This window comes from Ahaetulla prasina, chromosome 2 (assembly GCF_028640845.1).
Source record: "Ahaetulla prasina isolate Xishuangbanna chromosome 2, ASM2864084v1, whole genome shotgun sequence".
NCBI lineage: Eukaryota > Metazoa > Chordata > Lepidosauria > Squamata > Colubridae > Ahaetulla > Ahaetulla prasina.
The window spans coordinates 158928542-158946147 of NC_080540.1; the positions used below are offsets into that span (position 1 = coordinate 158928542).

Here is a 17606-nt window from a genome sequence, read left to right on the forward strand (position 1 = left end):
TGCTGACATCGTCAGAGTATTAAACTACCATTGCAGAGATCTCAGCCCTTATATGCCATTAATCAATTTGGCCATTGCGCACATAATATATATATATAACATTTGCATTTCTTTTTACAGTTATTGCCTTGTATGCCAGTCTTGGGCCATAAATAATTTCTGAATGATATTTTATTTGTTCTGAGATGGTTGATAAGATAGCTTGGGGGTTGATTGCAGTTTCCAAGCATTGCTATTATATATGCTTCAGTTTTGTGGCATTATAATTCATGTCACAGGAGTAGGATGGCTTCAAAGTTATAGAACCTGCTTCAAATTGTTCTCCACCTTTTCTTCCAATTTAGGACTGAAAACTCCTTACCACAATGGCCAATTCCATGTCTCTTATCAATTCCCATTCCTTTCTTGCAGGAAAGTTGTTTTCAGGGCTCACTCTGCCTTCTTCCCTCTGGAGAAGTTTCTCGTTTTCAAAAATAATATTAATCTAGCAGTAATCTTTTAAAATTGTGTTAAATCTGGTCTTTATTCACCTGCTTGCTTTTCTTATGCTGCTGTAAGAATATGAGTTGGAAATCTACTCTTCCAGAGCTTTCTTCCTTAGCCAGAAAATAATTTCTTTGTAGATCTCCATTATAGAATTTCAGATCTGCATTTTGGGTAATAATACCAACCTACCACATCTAACATCATATTACTATTAATGATAATGTATGAGACATACTAAACACACACAAAAAAAATGGATGCGTAATATTAATTAACAACATATCCATTCATAGCTGAGCTTCAAGTGCTGAGTTGCCAGATCTAACCACTGTAAACTTAATGAATGATTTGCATATTAATCTCAGCCCACGTCCTTTTGATCTAGGAGCTTGAGGAAGTGATGTCTCAGGTTAAAGATGTTTCAGTCGTGCTGGGGATTGACAACAACAGATACATTCCTGACCCCCAACAGATTGTGGAGGATGTGAGAGCTCAGTATGAAGAGTTGGCTATGAAAAGCTGGGAAGAGTTGGAGGCACTCACCAGACTCAAGGTATACATTCATGTACCATTAAAAATTGTCCAAAGTGCTTCTTGTGAACCTTAGTTGCAGGGGTGGGACTTCTGGGAGTTTGCAGGGGTTCGGGAGAACCTCTAGCTAAGATTCTGTGAAGTTCGGAGAACCCCCAAATCCCACTCCTGGCTGGCCCTGCCCAACCCGCCCACCCTGCCCCTCCCAGGGTTCCCACACAGTCTGTTTTGGATGCAGGGTAAGTGCAGGGCACGCACGGAGGCTCGGGGAGGGTGAAAAACAGACCTACCAGAGGGCCTCCAGAGCCTGGGGAGGCCGTTTTCGCCCTACCGGAGGCTCAAAAAAAGCCTCCGGAGCCCAGGTAGGGCAAAAAAACCCTAACCCTGCCATGGTGCGGGAGGCCGACTAGGCAACGCCCACCATGGCCACGCCCACCCAGGAAACGGGCAGAGAACCCCTTGCTAAAATTTTTGAAGCCCACCCCTGCTTCGTTGTAATGAGTATCATTGCAAAAGGAGAATAATTTACAGGTGCTTGATTTTGCCACAGTCCTCCATGCCTAACTGAACTTAAAACCATGGCACAAAGAAATAGAAAATGGAGGCCGACAAGAAATATGACAATGAGCTTCAACTAGGTCAAGAAAAAAATAAAATCTGGTATTTAAAAAAAAATCTCTGGATCAAATACCATAATGAGGCAAAGAATGAGAACAGAGAAGAAAACAAGAGAATGCATATGATTGCTGATAAGAAAGCAGAAAATAAATTAATATTCAGATATAAAGCATTTCATTATACTGTTTTAGTCACAAATCTAATGTTACTGTATATAGTCTGGGCATGTTGAGTCTAGCGCTCCAGATGCCTGAGGCAGAGAGTTTTACTTTAGTGAATATAGCCCTTGTAGATCACAAAGTAATGGTTTGGGGGAGTTTTTTGTTTTATATTCCATGCTGTAGGTATTGCAAGAGGAGGAAGGCCCCAGGAAGCATTACCGTGTGTAATATTCTTTTAATTCTTGCCTTCAGCTGAACGAAAGGGAAGTGTTATGTGCTAAGTATGGGGACCATCTCCTTAATGACCGGAGGGTGATTGCTGAGTTAAATATACAGATCCAAAAATTGAGGTCTTGCATTGTCTCTCTGAAAAGCCAGGTAAGAATGTGACTGGTAGAATATTGCAAAATTATAATCCTCCCCAAATACATAGAAATATGCAAATGAAACCTATGCTCTTGGCAATAGTCTAGGTATATAAAAAAAGACCTAAAAATAAAACAAAACATGACCAAAATCCTATAATGTTATACATTATATGAGGTTCTGGTTATTTCATCTCATTTTGAACGGTTTTGTGCAATATGATAATATATTTGTTGTTGTTGTTTTACTTTCTTCAAGTCAATGTTGACTCCTGGTAACTTCCTGGCCTAGTCCCTGTAATTTTCTGGGCAAGATTTTGGAAGTGACTTGCCCTTGCTTTCTTCCTAGGGCTGAGAGTGAGTGGCCAGCCCGAGATCACCTAGCTGGCTTGTGCCTAAGGCTGGACTGAAACTAAGAGTCCCCTGACTTCTAGTCTGATGCCTTAACCACTAGACCAAACAGGCTCTCAGAAGAGTGTCTGTGTGTACAATCACATGTGTATAACTATAGATATATCTGAGGGAGATGGGTGGTTCAGAAATATGAATTATAAACAAATAAGAATAGGAATAGGTATAGGTATGTTTAATTTGGGTTTGTATGGATCTCATAATGCATGTGGAGGCAGGAGTGAAATCTACTTACCTTCCCTACTAGTTCGGAAGTGTACACTCCATGCGCGTGTGTCACGTGCGCACTTGGATCCTCTGCACATGCGCATGTGCAGAGGGTCAAAAACAGGTTACTTCCTGCTTTTTAATGACATCCGGGCAGGTGGGCGGAGCTGCCACCACTACCAGTTCTCCGAACCATGCACCACCACCGCTACCAGTTCGACTGAACCAGTCCGAACCGGTAGCATTTCACCCCTGTGTTGTGGGTGCCATGATACAGCTAAGTACCATGTTGTTGTCTTAGTAAATTTACTTCTCTGTCAGTAAGCCACCACATATGATAACTATCAGTTTCCATCATCCCCAGCCAGATGTGCTGGAACTGCAGAGAAATGTGGCCCAAAACATTTGGCAGAAACCAGGCTGGGAGAGATGGTCCGCAGGAATGTCTGCCCTTATGACAGAAGTTTTGAATATTAATATCTCAAAGAACAAAGGAGAGAAAAATTACTACTGGAGAATTTAAGTCCAGGAAGCCCTATTTGCCCACTCAGCTTTGTTTGTTTACTTGGTGTGGTTGATGTAGTATCTGATTAAGAAATATAATTATGTATGTTTTTCCTTTTCCTGTGTGGCTTGGAGGTATTCAGATTTTATGGTTATCCAAGCTAATAGCAACAACCAAACTATTCCTGTATATTAAAGTTTATGGGGTAATAAAGAAAAATTGCAAGTGGTGGTAATGAGCTGGTGAAGATACATGAGCAGGCATTTCTCTATGATTGTCTGTGTGCTTGGAGACTTGCCATAATTTACATCTACTACTGAAAAGTACCGACATGCAGGAGTAAAGACATTTTTGTGTCCTTCCCAGTTCGACTTTGTATTTATTTCAAATGGGAAGATGGAGGCGAAATAAGGGGTTTGAGAGATACCAAGCTGTTTCCCTTACTTGTGATGTTCTGTGTACTCAGTGTCTACATTTAGAGGATAACATCAAAGATGTTGGTCTACAAGGAGAAACAGCCCTCAACGATGCCAAAGCAAAACTGGCGAAATTGGAAGATGTCCTTTATAATGCCAGGCAAGACTTGGCTCAGCTGATTAAGGCGTATCAAGAGTTGATGAATACCAAGCTGGCTTTGGACATTGAGATTCTCACTTACAGGAAACTAGTAGAAGGAGAAGAAATCAGGTAAGATTGTTTATCTGAAGCTTCTGGATATATAAACTGAAAAGAAAGTAAAGTTTAGGTTATTTTGCCTCCAAAATATCAAGTTCAAGAGACAGATTGAACTTCCTTCAGAAATTATTTCATAGTCAAGCATCTGATGCCTATAGCATGTCATACCGGAAAGTATTTTTCAGCGTCAAAATAAAATTTAAAAAATCAGGAAATGTGGTACATGAATGTCAGAATCTAAAGGAAAAAAATATTCAGAATGCAACTTTGCCTTTCAGACATCAGATTCATATTCAGAATAGGAAAATTGAAACATTCAGCAGGTTTATAGTAGTTTTTGTTCTGAGAAAGCTATAGTTTCTTTGATACAGACAGTACGATATAGAGTTAGTAATGTTAAGTTCTGGAAGTAACGAGGCTAGAGACTAGGGTAGTGACAACAGCTCTTTAATATATGATGAACCCAGCAACAGGCTGGGGGAAAAACCTCTCCTTTTATACAGTTCTACTGGCGGCTTCGTCCAATCAGCAACGTGCTGATTTCCCGCCCAAATATTTAAAGGTACATACAAGAATACATAACACTCCTCCCCTCCCAGAAAACACTTTGCCTCTATTTGCATTTTATTTACATGTTATTTTTCGGCGTAGTCACGCAAATAACCTGGGCGTCTCTAGTTCTTTCAGACCTCGCGGTTCAGTCCTGGGTGGTGTTTTGAGCTGTTCGGAGGGTCTGTTTCTCCTCCCAGCTCTTTCTCTAGGCCATGGGCCCTGGATTATTGCAGATTCTTTTTCTTGGCCATCCGGCCTGGATTACTTTTGTAATTTTCCTGTCGTTTCCCTCGGGAACCTGATGGCGTCGCTGGACCTCCGGGACCTCAGCTAAGTCTTGCGCCTCCCGGGTCATGGTCAGCTGTGGGTTCAAATAAGGAGGGTCATAATTTGTTTCCTGTGGCTTAGTTTGTTCAGTTATTCGTTTCCTTATCTGATCTATGTGGCGCCTCCATACTCGGTTGTCTTGTAATTCGACCAAGTATGACTTTGGGCGGTTGCTTTTATTATTTGCCCTGCGAGCCAACTTGGGCCGTCCCATAGTTGCGGGCCCACACTCGATCGCCTATGCCCAATTCCCTTGTTTTGTCTATTTCCCCTTGTAACCCTCTGGTGTGTAATGGGGACTCAAGCAGTCAAGTGGGCACGGGTTTCCGTCCCATCAATAATTCGGCTGGGCTTCTGCCTGTAGCAGTGCTTGGGGTTCTGTGCTGAGCGGCCAGAAAGAAGTCTATCTTTGTTTGCCAGTCACCTGGCTTGAGCCTGGACAATGCCTCCTTAGCGCTCGGACGGAACGCTCTGCAAAACCATTCGGCGCGGGGTGGAAAGGCGCAGAGAGGGCATGTCGGATGCCCTCCTCTGCCAAGTATTCTTCGAACTGGGCTGCCGTGAATTGCGGCCCGTTGTCGGACACCAGAGTGTCAGGCAACCCGTGGGTTGCGAATAAGTGGCGCAGGGCTGCGATTACTGCCTCGGCCGTGGTGGATTTCATGAGTATGATCTCCAACCATTTAGAGAATGCGTCGACAACCACTAGGAAAGTTTGGCCATGGAAAGGGCCAGCAAAATCAATGTGGATTCTTGACCAGGGCCCCTGGGGTTTTCCCATTCCTGACTGGGGCCGTTGGGGTAGGGGTCTGGACTCTTGGCAAGCCTGGCATTTCCCTACCCTCTCAGCAATCTCTGAGTCCATGAGTGGCCACCACACATAGCTTCTGCTAGCCCTTCATCCGGACGATCCCTGGGTGACCCTCGTGGAGGAGGTCCAGTACCTTTCCTTAATTTATCGGGATTACCACACGATCACCCCATAACAGGCACCCCTTGAGCCGAGAGCTCATCCCGTTTTTAACAAATTCCTTAAAGCGTTAAGCCCGGCGCAGCCACCCTCTTGTACCCAACCGGTACAGTCCTTAACATAATGTCGGTATGATGCCGAGCCACTTCCTTAGATGTGACTGGGCCAGAGTCCAAAGAGTCAATAAGTAGGATGGGCGTCCCGGGTGGGGTCTTGATCGCCCTGGTAGTGGGCATCTGCTTAACGCGTCTGCATGCCCCACTTCTTTTCCTGGTCGATGCTGCAGCTTGTACGAATAGCGGCTAAGAAAATAGTCCATCGGGTCAAGCGTGGCGAAAGTGCCACAGGCGTTGGTGATCGCCAGCCAGTATCCTAGTAGCGGTCTGTGGTCAGTCACGATTTCAAAATCCGCCCAAAACATATTCGTGGAATTTTTCACCCCTGACACAATGGCTAGTGCTTCTTTATCTAATTGGCTGTAGTTCCTCTCTGGGAGGACATCGTTCTAGAGTAAAAGCTATAGGGGCTTCTGTGCCGTTTGAAGTCTATGGCTGAGTACAGCCCCACCCCGTAAGGGAGGCATCGCAAACCAGCACTAGGGGCAATGAGTTATGATATTGGATGAGCAGGCTGTCACTTGAGAGCAGGTTTTTACTGCTTGAAAGCCCTATTTTCCGACTTTCCCCAAGACCAAACAGTATTTTTCCTAAAAGCCTATGCAGCGGTTCAGCAACGGTCGCTTTGTTTTTAAAAGACCGCGTAAAATTCACTAGCCCCAGGAATGCCTGTAGCTCTGCTTTGTTTTTGGGCGCTGGAGCCTTCTAATTGCCTTGACCTTGCTCTCAGTGGGTGAATTCCTTTCTTGTCTATCCGGTAGCCCAAGAATTCGTGGATTCGACCCCTATCTGGCATTTGTTTACCTTGACTTTTAATCCGGCTGTCGGAAAATGCCCAGAACCTTTCTTAACGCTCCCCAATTCCTCCATGTTTTCCCTGAAATTAGGACATCATCAGTAGGAACTACCCTGGGAGCCCTTGCAGAAGTCGTTCCATTAGGTTTTGGAACAGCCCTGGTGCCACACTCACCCCAAATTGCAATCGGGTGCACTTGAAGGCCCCCTGTGCGTTACAATCGTTTGGGCTTGGCTGTGCGGGCGCTCACGGGCAGTTGTTGGTAGGCTTGGGCCAAGTCTAACTTTGCAAAGACTTGCCCTCGCCCCAAAGAGTGCAGCAAGTGTTGCACCACGGGAACCGGGTAAGCGCTTTTCTGTAAGGCTTTGTTAAGCGTCGCCTTGTAGTCAGCGCAAATTCTAATTGACCCGTCTGGTTTTATTGGGGTGACGATTGGCGTCTCCCACTTTGCGTGATCGACTGGCACCAAAATCCCCTGATTTATGAGCTTATCTAGCTCCTTGTCAATTTTTGGTTTTAGGGCAAAAGGGACTCTCCTCGCCTTAAGCCTAATGGGAGCTACCTGGGGGTCTAAGTTGAAGGAAATAGGGGTCCCCTTGTACTTGCCCAGGCAGTCCTTGAAGACATCTTCGAACTCGTTAAAGAGAATGTCTTTCAGGTTACAGTCACTTCTGTAGATGCCAGTCACTCCCATGCCCAGGGCACGAAACCAGTCTAGTCCCAACAGACTGGGCAGGGTCCCTGCGGCGATCGTGATGGGCAGGGTCTTCTTGTGTGGTCCGTACTCGACTCGGACGGAGGTGGTCCCTCGAACAGGGATGCGATTCCCTTAGGGCGGCCATGTAGTCACCGATGGATTCGCCCTCCACCTGCCTTCGCTCTCCGAATTCAAACCGCCGCACGTATTTGGACGGCGTTGGTGCGAAGTGGTTTTTTAGTAAAGTCTGTAGAGTTGGCCACGACACCGATTGTAACGGCGTTGGCTCTGCCAGGGCTTCCGCGATATCAATGACCTCAGGACCACAGTGGCTTAAGAAATAAGCCCTTTTGCGGTTATCTGGAACTCCTTGCAGTTCGTTGGCTTCTAGAAAGCTTTCGAAACGGGTCATATACGTTCCCCATTTCTCTTTAGCCGGGTCAAACGGTGCGGGCGGAGTGTAACTGGCCATCTCCGCTTTTCTGCCCTGTGTTTGCTGGGTTCGGGTCTATCGTGCTTCAGCTCGGTTCTGGTTCTCCTTAGCCTCGAGATCCCACCTTCGTCGCCAGTGTTAAGTTCTGGAAGTAACGAGGCTGGAGACCAGGGTAGTGACAACAGCTCTTTAATATATGGTGAACCCAGCAACAGGCTGGGGGAAAAACCTCTCCTTTTACTGGCGGCTTCGTCCAATCAGCAACGTGCTGATTTCCCGCCCAAATATTTAAAGGTACATACAAGAATACATAACAAGTAACTTCTGCCTGAAGAACTAATATGCCATAGAATCTTCTGGGTGCTTAGAATTCCAGAGATGCCTGTTCTGTTGGAATTCTAAAGATTCAAGAGTATCCCCTAAGTGCTAAAAAGAAAAAGGAGGAGGCACCAGTGACAAATATTCTTTACATATAACTGCAATTCTTAAGGATATCAGTGTAAGAAATAGGGTTTTTTATCCCAGCAGCAAGCATCTGTTGTTCTAGAAACTGTTTAGTTTTCTAGGATGGGAACCCTCAAAGTTCCTAAGTTCCTTATTTTTAAGTTTTGCTATATGCTTCTTCTGAAAACTGGTATTTTATACTAAAACTGAGCTAATTTGTTATTGTTTTAATCACAGCATGGAGTCTCCATCACCTGCATTCATTAGCAAAATCTACTCCGTACCAAAGTCCTGTAAGTTTGTTCTTTAATATTTCTTTGAAATGATCATTTTAAAAAAAAAACATTTGCTCAAATCTCATTTTCTTACCCAAATGAGTTGAGATTATGCAAAGCTAGTGGCATATAACATCAAAAACTTGTGAAATGCTCTTCAAAATTATGTTAATTCAGGTGTATGAGTACTGAAAGCAAAAATAAAATAGAAAATAACATTAAAAAGAAAAAAAAACCTGTGTTTTGTATTTTGCCTTTGCAGTTTTACCGGATTCTGGCATCACATATGTCCCAGATGTGGCATCAGGAGCAAAAGATATGACAAATAAAATGATCCATAGTGGAAGCAGTTTGGTAACTGGACTTTCTAGAAGTCACAATGAAAATGGAGCCATGACTGAGACTCTAGCTGTCAAAGCCCACAGTGAGACTCGTGACAATATCCAAGAGGGCTCTGATTTTGGAAGTCCAAGTCATAGAAATGCAGAATTTTTGTCCTCCAAATTTTCCAGAACTGAAAGTGGGGAAAGCAGTAATTCCTCTGGACGTAGATACCATAGTAGAAAAGAAAGTGTACCAGCTGGTTACCAGTCTCAAAGCCAAGGCAGCAGAGAGTTTACAGAGAATGCTTTTGCTAGAAGTCTCAGTGGTGGTATCTCAAAAGACAGCCCTTTTAGAAGTTACAGTGGAAGTAGTGCGTCCTATATAGAAGGCTGGCTTTCTAGAAGTCAGAGTAATGAAAACGAATGCAGAAATGTTCATGAAAATGAAGGATATGCTGAACCTGTTTCCACAACCACAAATGCTGAAGATGATGGGGTCCTTGAAGGTGGCTTTTCTGGAACTCACAATGAGATAAACAGCGACATCTCACAAGTCAACCTATCTAGAAGCCAGAATGATGAACCTGAATCTAGAGGCAGCCATGAAGAATTTGCTGAACCTATACTTTCGAGAACAAGGAGCACTGAAGATGGTGGAGTCCCTGTAGGTGGCATTTCTGAAAGCCACAGCAAGGCCAGCAGAAATAGTTCATTGGATGGCTTTTCTAAAATACAAAGAGACCAAAGTCAAGACTCTACAGATACTATCTTCAGTGAAGGCCACACTGAAGGTATACAGGAGAGCAACCTTCATCATTACTCCAGTAACACCGGTAGTAACACAGCCTACGTAGAGGGTAGTGTTTCTCGGAGCCTTAGTGGTGAGAAAAAATCTGTCTCAAAGGATGGTGGCTTTAGAACCCCAAGTATAAGAAGTACAACTTTAAGTGACAGTGTGTTTATCAGAAGTCCTACCAATGTAGATGAAGTTGTGTGTGAGGAGACAGATTTAAAAATTCATAGTGATGCAAGAGAAAGTACTTTGGAAAGTAGCATTTCAGGGGATCCTAGTCCCAGAAGTGAAGAACTTTCACTGCCTGAACTTTCTGGACTCCACACAACAGAGAATAGAGGCATCCCAGATACTAATCCTGCCCTTTTTGTACATGGGAGAAAAAGCCAATCAGAGAGTGGTTTTTCTATAAACTACACCGACAGAAAAGGAGGCTTGACTCAAAGTGTTTTTGCCAGACCTCACAGTGTTCCAGATAAAGCCGACTACCCCAGCAGTGTGACAGATGGAAGTCAAGGTTTCGTCAAAGCTGTGGTTTCTAGACTCAACAGAAGCATTTTGGAAGGTGGTTCCTCCAGAGGTCAAAGCAGCAGAAGAGGAGGATTTGTAGATGTCGGTCTTATGAAAGACCAGAGTCAAGAAATCAAAGAAAGTCATGGGGATAAAAGATATCCAGATGGTGATGCCAGAAGTGCAAATGAGACAAAGGAAGGTGTCTTACCATCTGGCCGTTCCAGAATTGAACATGAACAAGCGGGCAGCTTCTCTAGAAATCTCAACGATAGTATAAGTCCTGTAGAGACCTCCACTCCTATTCAGGATCACAGAAAGGAGGAAGATGCTGCCGAACGTAGCTTTTCTAGAAGCCACAGTGGAGAAAGTGGGAGCTTTAAAGCAGCTGATTTATTATCGAGAAGCTCCAATGAAGAAAGCAGAGATATCCAAGAAGCCAATATTTCTACTAGTTGCGACAAAGAAAATGAAAAATGTACCGAGGGCATGATTTCTAGAAACTACAGTTATAAATGTGCAGTTACATCACACCCTGGAACTGAAAGCAACAAGGCTGAAGAGGTTCTAGAAAGCAGCCTGTATGAAAGCCACAGTTCTGAAAGTGGAAAGCTTTCCCCATCTGGAACTTATACAGGCCAAAGTGGTGAAAGAGAAAGTCAGTCTGATGCTTCTAGAAGCTACAGCAACACGGATGAAGTTGCAATGAATAATCCGTGAATAAGCCACGACAGCAGAAATGAGTGAAAAGCCAGCATCCTCAGATCCCATTACCTTGGCCTGTGAAGTTTGCTCTGATGTGTATCACTACTTTTCTTCTGGTGAAATGTTATTATATTACAACCATTCACAAAGTAAGTGTCTCACAAACGCATAAATAGGACTCAGATACCACGTTCTAGAAGCTTAAATTCATCTAAAGACTGATGGATTGTGGATGGGAATCCATAAAAAAATGGTTTCTGTTATCAACATAACAATAAGACGCAGATTTCTGCAGGCTTGAAGATGCTGACCCAATCTTCTTTGGCTATTATAATTTGTGAGTCATGTTCAGAACAATTTCTAATGCTATACTTTATGGTGAGGGGACTAATATTGCAGTTATAGTACAGACCTTAACTGCTACAAAACATGCCAACAGTATATCATTTTTAACCAGTATTATTTACTATATGTTGTTTGTTGTACTTTTTCTGTTATTTACATATATTATACCAAAGTTGAAATATGCATTAAAGCAAATAGCATGAGGCTTTGCAAAAAAGCTTATTTGATGGAAACTAGTCTACTTCACTGCTGATCTTTGATTTCAAGAATCCTCTTTTGAGTTGATCTACTGAATTCTTAAAAGCAAAAAAAATATGTTTCTCATTTGCTTAGAAGGCTTTTGAAAACCTTAATGGACACCAGCATGCTTACTGAAAACTCACCAGCCAGTTCTTGAAGGAGCTGTTTTTAGCCCAGTCTGTTATTAATCTGTTTTGTCTTGTCTGCCTCAGCATTCTCTTAGATCAGGGGTGTCCAAACTTGGCAATTTTAAGACTTTTGGACTTCAACTCCCAGAATTCCTCAGCCAGCTTTGCTTAGACAACCCTGCCTTAGATGGTTTCATTTCTATTATTTGCACATCTATGCAGATGGATAAGCACAATCCAGAGACTTCGTACATTGCCTGACCACTGTAGAATCCAATGCATCCTGTCACCTTTGATTATAACAGTCTCAAATTTAAATCTTTACTCAAGCCTTTGAACTGCTGATAGAAATTCAGCTGCAGATAATTGAAAATTCATGCTTCCTTTTCAGTGAGGGTAAACGTGTGGCTAGGAATGGGTAGAAATATTAATAACCATCATTTAACTCATAGTTTTATATAGCAATTTGCATGCAGAATAGGGAGGAGAGGGAAAATGTGAAAAGTATAGTTGAAAACAAGCTAATGGCGTTTTGCCCAAATTTAGCTCATATTGTCTATCAAAACATAACCACATTATGTTTATGCTAGCATGTTGTAATTCTGGGGACATGGCAACAGGTGGGGGAATATTTTTTGTATATTTATATAAACCTAGATATAAATACGCCTTTTCTTGTATTTTCACACTACAGCCAGAATTATAAAACTGAAATTGGGTACTGATAATCAAGGATTAGGAATCCTAATTCCTAATGGTGATCAGAGCTAAAAAAAAAAAAAAGGATAGGAAATTACAAGTACAGTTTAAGGGCCTGAGTCTCAGGTTTGTTCTAATATTGAATTTGATAAGTATAAAAAATGCACTACTTCCAAAACAGAATTATTTATATTTAATTACAAAACCCAGTTATTTATATTTAATTCCAGATGTTGTATTAATGTTATTTGTCTCCCTGTTCTCCATCAATTAATCATCCATTCATTATTTCTGATATGAATAGGAATTCTCACCATTTAAAGCAGGAGTCTCCAAACTTGGCAACTTTTAGACTTGTGGACTTCAACTCCCAGAGTTCCTCAGCCAGCAAAGCTGGGAGTTCAGCTGGGAGTTGAAGTCCACAAGTCTTAAAGTAGCCAAGGTTGGAGACCCCTGGTTTAAAGTGTCCTGTTACCAACTGAATCTAAAAATCACACTTTGATCAAAGAAAAAGCGTGATTTCTGGAATATATTCCTTCAGCAGATAGGGGTAAATTTCTTGGAAATTTATCCAAAGGCACTAATTATATTTTCTGAATTTTGACCTAACGCAAGTTGTCTCATGTATAATCGTTCCTTCATCAAAGGATCTACGTTCAGTTTGATGATTATGCAGATGAAATTATATCACCTTTTGGCTATTCCAGAAAAACCATTAAGAGCAAAGTACAATCTTTAAAAAATGAAGATGCAAACCACACATGTGATTCCACCAGTCAGATGTTATACAGATGTTATAATGGGGCTGTGTCTTTATGCAGTACAGTTAGATTAAGGGTGCCTGAAGATAACTGGGGCTTGGAATAAACGTAACAAAGCCAATTAATAGGCAAACATGGTCAAAAGTAGTGCTAGAATACACAAAAAGGAGAAAGTTTCAATTGCTGAATAAAATTGCGGAATAAAATTGCTGAATAATTGGCTTCTTTTGCTCTAGGCCCTTCGACTACTTCTGAGTTTTTTGCTACCATAAATTAGCAGAATTCTCTTCCTACAATCCCACAAAGCTCTAACTGATATCTTAGTTTAGGTGTCTTGTCTTGTGTGCCATGGAAGGGAATGCAATTCCCAGTATTAGGCGTTGGTTAACAAAAACACAGAACTTTATAACATGAACACAGAGGTCACCGATGAAGCTAGATCAAAGGATGGGAACTAATAACAAGCAAGTGCAATTTTATGCATACGTATATAGGACTGATTGATTGGTTGTTTACGTGCCATCAAATAATTTTTGACTACTAGGGATCAAATGAATTCCTTGTAACTACTCCCTGAGCAAACATGCAATACAGAAACAAGCTGAAGAAGGGGAAGGATGCTTCCGACACAAATATGATGAAAGAAGGACACTTTGTGCAACTTACCTTGCAACTTTATGCAACTTGACGTCAGGAAACTGCACGGAGGAAGCAGACAGCCATGTGGAAAATTAGAAGGAGAGAAAAAGGCCAAAAGAGTTGGGTGATTGTCGTAACAGTGGTTATTTCACATTCCTTAATCTTGATAAAGAAAACAGTAAACAGGATGTTTAAAGCTGCCTTTTTCGTAAGTGTTGTGTTCACCCGTTTCTAAAGCAAAAATTTTAACACCTATGCATACAGTGGTAAATTGAAAATCAGATATTGTGCTAACAAGGAAGTAGTAAATAAAAAATCGGAAATTATTGTCTGGGTATATTTTTGGTATTTGGCGAGATAATGTATTGGTAACAATTATTTTTGTCTTATTGAAATATAATGCTTTCCTTCTTGCACTAAAATTAAAGCCTGTTATAGCTAGCATTTCTATGCACTGGGATCAGACATTCGTGCGGCTGTAAAGGTAAAGGTAAAGGTTCCTCTCGCACATACGTGCTAGTCGTTCCCGACTCTAGGGGGAGGTGCTCATCTCTGTTTCAAAGCCGAAGAGCCAGCGCTGTCCGAAGACATCTCCGTGGTCATGTGGCCGGCATGACTCAATGCCAAAGGCGCACGGAACGCTGTTACCTTCCCACCAAAGGTGGTCCCTATTTTTTCTACTTGCATTTTTTACGTGCTTTCGAAACTGCTAGGTTGGCAGAAGCTGGGACAAGTAACGGGAGCTCACCCCGTTACACGGCAGCACTAGGGATTCGAACCACTGAGCTGCCGACCTTTCAATCGACAAGCTCAACGTCCTAGCCCCTGAGCCACCGTGCGGCTGTACTGTTATTTAAATACTAGAGATGCACAGGTGACTGATTTTATTAAAATAAAATTATTAAATAGGTCTTCATCCCATAACAATCAAGGGCACTTCTAAACAATCTTTTCTGTTAACAAAGCCTTCCAGTTATGGTTTAAAGAACATGTGATATTTCTGGGCCATTCTCACCATTGCAAGAAATATGGTGATTATGAGGATTGGCATGATTGTATTCAGGGCTCCATTCGCTGAGACGTTTTGTCAGTCTTCCACATATTTCTCCTCTCCCCATTTTCATCAAAAATACAGGTAAGCCTCCACTTACAACAGTTCATTTAGTGACCATTCAAAGTTACAATGGCACTGAAAAAAGTGAGTTTTTTTCCCCCCACACGTACGATCGTTGCAGCATCCTCATGGCCATATGGTCAAAATTCAGATGCTTGCAACTGACTCACATTTATGACGGTTGCAGTGTCAGGTGATCACCTTTTGCAACCTTCTGGTAAGCAAAGACAATGAGGAAGCCAGGTTCACTTAACAACCGTGTTACTAACTTAGCAACTGCAGTGATTGACTTAAGAACCATAGCAAGAAAGGTCATAAAATGGGACAGAACTCACTTAACAACTATCTTGCTTAGCAACAGAAATTTGGGGGTCAATTGTGTTTGTACGTTGAGAACTACCTGTATTTGTTGGCTTTCTGGCATGGGGTTCTTTTACAAGCTAGTGTATAATGCTATTGCAGGGAGGTGAACAAGCTGGATTCTTACCACTGAGAGTACAGAAGTCCTCTCCCCTTGGTAGGAAGTACCTCAAGTATTGGGATTATAATTTTCACTGCCTTTGTGTTGCTGTTCCTAAGTGACAAAAGAAACAAGCATTGAGTCATTTGTAAGACGTTAGCTGCATTGTTACTTACATTGTCATCTGATCTATAGGGGCGGCTTCTCCACAATTATCAGATGGGAACTCAAAAGTCTTCACAATAATCAGATACTAAATTTGAGTAAGACCAAGCTCTCTGTTTCTGTACCCATACTGTTCATTTGGCTCACTTCCTGTGGCTCAAATATCCATTCAGTGAGAATCGACTCCTTTGATAGCATTGAATGCAATATCCTTGTTGTGTATGTGTATTGTATTAAAATGCGGCTGTGCTAAATAAAGTCCTACGCTATTTAAAAAGGAAACGGTGAAAAAATAACCGTGTTTTTTTTTTTTTGTCATTTATTCCTCTCGAAATCTTGGCATTCAGATTGGAATAATGTGAAGATCACGTGAAGTGTTAGTGCCACTTTATAATGCCTTGGTAAGGCCACACTTGGAATATTGCATCCAGTTGTGGTCTCCACGATGTAAAAAAGATGTTGAGACTCTGGAAAGAGTGCAGAGAAGAGCAACAAGGATGATTAGAGGACTGGAGGCTAAAACATATGAAGAACGATTGCAGGAACTGGGTATGTCTAGTTTAATAAAAAGAAGGACTAGGGGAGACATGATAGCTGTGTTCCAATATCTCAGGGGTTGCCACAAAGAAGAGGGAGTCGGGCTGTTCTCCAAAGCACCTGAGGGTAGAACAAGAAGCAATGGGTGGAAACTGATCAAAGAAAGAAGCAACTTAGAACTAAGGAGAAATTTCCTGACAGAACAATTAATAAGTGGAACGACTTGCCTGCAGAAGTTGTGAATGCTCCAACACTGGAAATTTTTAAGAAAATGTTGGATAACCATCTGACTGAGATGGTGTAGGGTTCCTGCCTAGGCAGGGGGTTGGACTAGAAGGCCTCCAAGGTCCCTTCCAACTCTGTTGTTATGTTATGTTAATGTGTCCCAGTTTTCTCTCCCCAACCACTCAACTGAGCTTGCACACTTCGTTGGAGGCTGATAAGAGTGCAAGATGGCACTGCATAGATAAGGAGTAGTGTCATGAATCTTCATGGAATCCCTCCCAATGTAAACCCATCCTCTATGTATACCAAACACCCCAAAGAATAGCGGACATTTTACTAATTTATTGTCTTGTACATTCCAATACAAATCAAAGTATCAATTTCTTTGCAGCCACAGCACTTTGTGGCGAACTAATGACACAGCTTTTGTCTGTCTTTAAGAAACAAGAGGTAATCATTAATGGACCTCGGAGTCTTACTTGGTTGGGGGTATCACTTGGAACCCTGACAATGGCTTTAGTTAGTAAAACATGAATCCAAGGAACCAAAATTCAGCACTATACAAATCTTTTATGGGGAGGATAATCATATAAGAACCTGCTTTCCTTCACTCTGGATTACCTAATTTATGCTCCTTGAGAAAGGGACAATTTGTAGCAGTGGTAGTCAACCTGGTCCCTACCGCCCGCTAATGGGTGTTCAGCTTTCATGGTGGGTGGTAGGGGTTTTGTCTGATACTGAAGCACTTTCCTTTTTTTAAATTTAATTGACTTTTTTAAAAAAATTCATAGCATTATTTAAAAACATTTTCATTAGGTTTTCATAAAATTCCCTGTGACAATTTAAATTTCTGAAAATATACAATTTGTATTGGCGGCGCATAAATTTAGTTCATGTTATGTAAGTGAAACTAAATGGCACTATAGTGCGACCGCAAACAAAAGACCCTCGTCTCAGAATAGCTCACGCATCTCCCCCCACACCACCCAACTGTAACAGACAAGCAGAGCTGGTAGCTGGCGCCCCCCCCCAAAACCCAAACCACAATGCGCGGACGACAATACATAGCGCATTACTGTGGAACCGGTGGGCGGTTAGAAAATTTTACTACTAACAGAGATACAAAGTGGGCGGTAAGTAGAAAAAGGTTGACTACCCCTGATTTGTAGGTAGGAGGGAGGGAGAGCATGGAATGACCAGAGTTTACACAGAAGGTCTCTGGGATTTAGTCCAATGTTTTCTCAACCTAGGCAAAACCATCATCCATAATGAAGCCATCAAACTAGTGGCATGCTGTTCTTCCATAGAAGAGGCAATTGCTAATATATTGGGTGCAGCAGAGTGTTACAGGAGTGTTTCCAATTGGGAAAAAAAATATTTCAGATATGTGTGA

At 42.1% G+C, this 17606-nt stretch overlaps 1 protein-coding gene across 1 annotated transcript in view; it reads left to right on the top strand.

Annotated features, from left to right (window-relative positions):
* LOC131189781 (neurofilament medium polypeptide-like) overlaps positions 1-14038 on the top strand; it is a 58565-nt gene extending 44527 nt beyond the window's left edge. Inside the window, exons 5-9 of the mRNA XM_058166202.1 lie at positions 872-1039; positions 2049-2174; positions 3751-3971; positions 8532-8587; positions 8832-14038. Coding sequence (XP_058022185.1) covers positions 872-1039; positions 2049-2174; positions 3751-3971; positions 8532-8587; positions 8832-10915 — 2655 coding nt within the window. The 3' untranslated portion in view covers positions 10916-14038. The remainder of the gene's footprint in view (positions 1-871; positions 1040-2048; positions 2175-3750; positions 3972-8531; positions 8588-8831) is intronic.
* The last annotated feature ends 3568 nt before the right edge of the window (positions 14039-17606 follow it).